Source organism: Oncorhynchus clarkii, unplaced genomic scaffold, assembly GCF_045791955.1.
Source record: "Oncorhynchus clarkii lewisi isolate Uvic-CL-2024 unplaced genomic scaffold, UVic_Ocla_1.0 unplaced_contig_178_pilon_pilon, whole genome shotgun sequence".
Taxonomy (NCBI): Eukaryota; Metazoa; Chordata; class Actinopteri; order Salmoniformes; family Salmonidae; genus Oncorhynchus; species Oncorhynchus clarkii.
The window spans coordinates 1-5,029 of record NW_027261109.1 but is presented as its reverse complement, the minus strand read 5'-3'; the positions used below and the strand labels follow the sequence as shown (position 1 = coordinate 5,029).

At 42.8% G+C, this 5,029-nt stretch overlaps 1 protein-coding gene and 1 non-coding gene across 2 annotated transcripts; one reads left to right on the top strand and one right to left on the bottom strand.

The window, feature by feature from the left end:
* The first annotated feature begins 1,104 nt into the window (after positions 1–1,104).
* Positions 1,105–4,123, top strand: LOC139404872 (INO80 complex subunit C-like). The gene is made up of 5 exons (XM_071147404.1): positions 1,105–1,416; positions 2,601–2,717; positions 2,826–2,938; positions 3,152–3,218; positions 3,352–4,123. The coding sequence occupies exons 1-5, from the start codon at positions 1,192–1,194 to the stop codon at positions 3,481–3,483; spliced, it is 654 nt and encodes a 217-aa protein (XP_071003505.1). The 5' UTR covers positions 1,105–1,191; the 3' UTR covers positions 3,484–4,123.
* A 234-nt stretch (positions 4,124–4,357) lies between these two features.
* Positions 4,358–4,430, bottom strand: trnat-ugu (transfer RNA threonine (anticodon UGU)). Its single transcript has one exon. It is a non-coding gene; the product is annotated as a tRNA-Thr (tRNA).
* Positions 4,431–5,029: the final 599 nt, after the last annotated feature.

The window sequence follows — 5,029 nt, the reverse complement described above, 5'->3', positions numbered from 1 at the left end:
GTCACTTTTAGAAAACAGAGTGCAGAAACAGTGCCATTTTCTGTCACTTTTAGAAAACAGAGTGCAGAGACAGTGCCATTTTCTGTCACTTTTAGAAAACAGAGTGCAGAGACAGTGCCATTTTCTGTCACTTTTAGAAAACAGAGTGCAGAGACAGTGCCATTTTCTTTGCCTGTCAGCTGATTAGGCAGTGCGCCAATTGCTTTGGATTTGACGTTGGCATTTGAACATGGCCTTGTATGTAAACCTTGTTCTAATCTGATTGCCAGAGGTTAAATTAATTGGGAGGTGGGGGGCCTTCGTTGATGGTGACCATTCGAAACCAAAAGCTGTTTTGTTGCTATTTAAAAATATCTGTTGTGATAACTGTATGCCTAATTGTTATTTTCATTTATTCACCCAGTAGGCTAGTGCAATTTTGGTTTCACGTAAGCCTATTGGTATGAAAACAACTGAACAACTTGCTATTTGGAGCATTTCCCACAAATGCATGTCTTGTTTTTGGCTTCAAAGACAATAACAAATTATTGTTGGCTGTAACAAATGTGCATTGTCATGCAGTGACAGAATGATAATGGAAATAATTGATCATTATTGATTACCTAGTTGGGCGAACTTTTTAAACCTCTTGCTGTGGACCTACATCGTCATCCTCTGCCTGCATCTCTACCTGTAGCCTACCTGCCCTGGTATGTTCACCTATCCCTCTATCAGTCTTGCTTGACCATCTTCCTGAATATTCTAATAGATCAATCTTTCTGGCAAAACTTAATTAAATATTGCTTAGTTATTTACCTATAGTGTAGATATGGAGCTGTTTTTGTTGGATATAATGAATGCTGCGTAGGCCACACAATAATATAAGACAGAGACAAGCTGGCTGGGGGGAAATGGGTCCTGTGGTGGTGGTGAGGTTGTTGGGTTAGTTGGTAGGGCAATTCTTCACAGCGCAATGAATTAATAATGCAGAATAGTAAGTAGGCTGACAAACAGACAAAAAGCAAAACATTAGGTGGCGGCAAAAAACACTAGTAGGTTGTAGTCTGCCATAAAACATTAAAGAAGAAGGCCGTTAGAACTAGTTTTGACCCGGAAGTGATTACGATTACGCGAGAAATATTTTCAATGACAATAGAACATGTGTTTATGAACATTTTAACCGTTTTTTTTGCGTAAATCATTTACAGAGAAATGGCTTCTCCGAACCATAGCCCGGGTGTAGAAGGGGCGGTCAGGGTAACTGCTTCGCCAGCTGGTAAAACACAGACGTTGGTGTTGGCTTTGGCTTCTAGCCTGGCCGGGCTCCGCGGTAAGAAGAGACCTGCTAACACCGCCATCTCTCCTGCTGTACTGGCCAGTGGGAACAACAGCAAGAAGAAGAAATTTCAGCCCATCGCAAACCCGACACAAGCACAGGTAGTTTCCCCGAAGCTAGTTAGTTAGTTAGCTAGCTACTACATACGCAGAGGAATAGACAGACCAATTAAAATGCTGATCTGATTTCGATGATACAGTAACAATAATTTTGTTGGTCCTCCTCCCATTACAAAAAATACAGTTAAATCAAATTGTATTTGTCGCTTGCGCCGAATACAACAGGCGTAGGTAGACCTTACAGTGAAATTATTACTTACAAGCCCTTAACCAACAATGCTTTAAGAAGTTTAAAAAAATAGAAAATCAAAGTAACAAATAATTAAACCGCAGCAGTCAAATATCAATATAATAAATAAATATCAAGTAACAATATACAGGGTGTACCGGTTAGTTGAGGTAATATGTACATGTAGGTAGAGTTAAAGTGACTATGTATAGGTAATAAACAGAGTATCAGCAGTGTAAAAGAGGGGTCTAGGTAGCCCTTTGATTAGCTGTTCAGGAGTCTTATGGATTGGGGGGTAGAAGCTGTTAAGAAGCCTTTTGGACCTAGGCTTGAGGTAGTAGAGAGAACAGTCCATGACTAGGGTGCCCGGTTAAAGCCTCACTTCACCACTTTTTAACCTCTTATTCATCATCTCCAGATCAGTCCCAGTGAAAACTATGATCTACGTTCTGCAGTCAAAAACTCTAATCTCTTTTTTGTTTTTCTAAACACCAAAGATCACTCAAAAACTTGAAAAGTAGGGAGATTACATAATGGTTGTAATGCTGGCTGCACTTTGTCCAAACTGGTTGATCTAGCTAGTTATGTAACAGCTGAGCTGTCCCCTGGGCCAAGTTCAGTTGCAGATAGAAATGCCATGAATAGAGCCTACATGATCACTTATTTTACATGTCAGAGAGGCATGTTGTATAAACATAGTGTAACAGTATAACTTTAGTCCGTCCCCTCCCCCATACCCGGGATCAAACCAGGGACCCTCTGCACACATCAACAACTGACACCCACGAAGCATCGTTACCCATCCCTCCACAAAAGCCTCGGCTCTTGCAGAGCAAGGGGAACCACTACTTCAAGGTCTCAGAGCAAGTGATGTCACCAATTGAAACGCTATTAGCGTGCACCACCGCTAACTAGCTAGCCATTTCACATCTGTTACATTGGCATATTTCTATCTAAACATTCCAAAATGTTGCATTCTGCTAAACTGACCCTGTAGGTGACTGCAGTGGAGGCGGTGTCTGAGGGGAAGGCAGTGGGCGTGTCTGACGCTGTAGGTCCAGCCACAACGGAACCAGCAGCCAAGCCCCTGCCCTTCAAAGACCCAATATTTGTGGTGAGCAGACTGGGGGGAACACTTGTGAAATGATAACTGGTTGATAGAGCATTTTCTGTCTTTCCCTCACTTGTCTTCGCCTCACTCCTCTCTCCCCCCTTTCTACAGCATTCAGGGATAGGGGGAGCTGCAGCAGGAAAAAAGAACCGGACCTGGAAAAACCTGAAACAGATTCTGGCAGTGGAACGGACTCTACCCTGGAAGATCAATGACCCCAATTATGAGTGTGTCTGACTTTGTGTATGAAAGATGTTTTGGGTCAATGTTTCTGCTTTGAAAGTTGTTTACAGTGAAATTGAAGACCCATTTTGGGGATTTTAACAGACGGCTGTGTAACTATAAGCTACTTCTCTGTGCAGTATTACACATGACCTGATTCTTTCTGAGCCTTCTCTGATTGCCTGAATTTGACCTTTGAGCCTGCTGTGTTCAGACTACAGCATCGATGCCCCTCCCTCCTTGAAGCCAGCCAAGAAATACTCAGACATCTCTGGACTCCCTGTGAGTAACTGACACACACACACAGTCTTCACACATGTTTATGGACTCTCTGTGAGCTGTTGTCATTTTGTATGTGTCAGGTGAACTACACACACACACTCACTCTGCATTATGCTATGTGTCCATGTGTCAGGCGAACTACACTGACCCCCAGACCAAGCTGAGGTTCACGTCATCTGAGGAGTTCTCCTTCCTGCGCCTGCTCCCCACTGACGCCGTCACCGGTTACCTGGCGCTCCGCAAGGCCACCTGCATTGTACCCTGACCGCAAGGCCTGCTGGGAGATGGGAGTTCAGCGTGTCTGTCATGGCCTGGGAGGGACATTAAACCATCATGGGGAACAATGTCTAGGAGGTGTCTGGGACTCTCAGGGAGAGGGACCAACAGGGACTGTTACAGAGAGAGGGATCCAATGGATACCTTTGGCCCCCTTTCGACAACAAAGGAAGCGCCTCTAGTGTCGAGAGACTATCACTCCCAATCTGGCTGACGTCATGATGGGGATGTCTACACAGACATTTTGAACTAGCTACTGTCTACACAGACATTTTGAGCTAGCTACTGTCTACACAGACCTTTTGAGCTAGATATTGTCTACACAGACCTTTTGAGCTAGCTACTGTCTACAGACCTTTTGAGCTAGCTACCTGTCTACACATCTGAGTTGGCTGTCTACAGGAAAAACAATAGAGTGAATAACTTGACCTTCCTATGATGATTGCTCCTTGATCTGTCTGTAATCATATTTGTTTGTTATGTTATGTATGATGATAGTGTTGCTACTTGTTTTATCTGCCCTCTGTAAGATAACACTCAACATATTGTCACCTGTTTTTTAATGTATTTAAAAAACAAAATACTTATCAAAATACAAAATACTTACTGAATAAACTAGTTGTGCCACATTCTGTAATCACCTGCTGTAATGAGATTTGACAGCTTTAAAAGATGACTTTCTCTTTCAGATGCTGTTATTTTTTTGCTTGGGAGCAAGACTGGGAGATGAAGTAGAGAAGAGACTTCCTAATGTGTTTTCCAGGGCTGGGTTAGTTTGAGTTGCTGGCTAACTGTAGAGAGCAGTGTGTGACAACAAGTGCTACTGGCCTCAGGGTTACAAATCAGCTGGGCCAAAATATGTCAGGCCCCAGCGAGAATTGAACTCACGACCCCTGGTTTACAAGACCAGTGCTCTAACCACTGAGCTATGGAGCCTTTCTTGTATAGCAGCTCAGAGAATATGCTATTTAATTACCACACCCCTACTGGCTACAATGCAGATGCCACACCTCAGTAATATGTCAGACTCCTTATATAAATACAAGTAACGATAGCTGCCGGTATGATCCCACAAAGCCTTCCGAACCGCCATTGTAAATTATATCGAGTACCACATTGAGATATACTAAGACCCAAGACAAGGTTTAGGCTTATCAATGACAGTTGGGCAGAAAGATTACACCGAGCTACCCAGAGAGACACAAGATTATGCTGGATCTCTGCTTGTGTCTTTCTGTTATCGTTCAGTCTAGTTTGAACCGTGAACTGTGTTTGACCATTCAGACAGCTTTGATTATGAAATTCTTGACTGGGCCAGGAAAAACAAACAAGATTTCAAAGGGTTTATCAAAAAGCTAATAGAAGACTGGATTTATCCTGCCTTCTAAAATAGAGAAATACAGTAGGTGATGTGACAGTGCCTCCTGGTGGTATAAAGTGTTTAGAACAAGATTATAAACTGTGGTTCAAGTCCTGAATGCTGATTGGCTGACAGCCGTAGTATATGATAACATGTATTTTTACTGCTCGAGTTA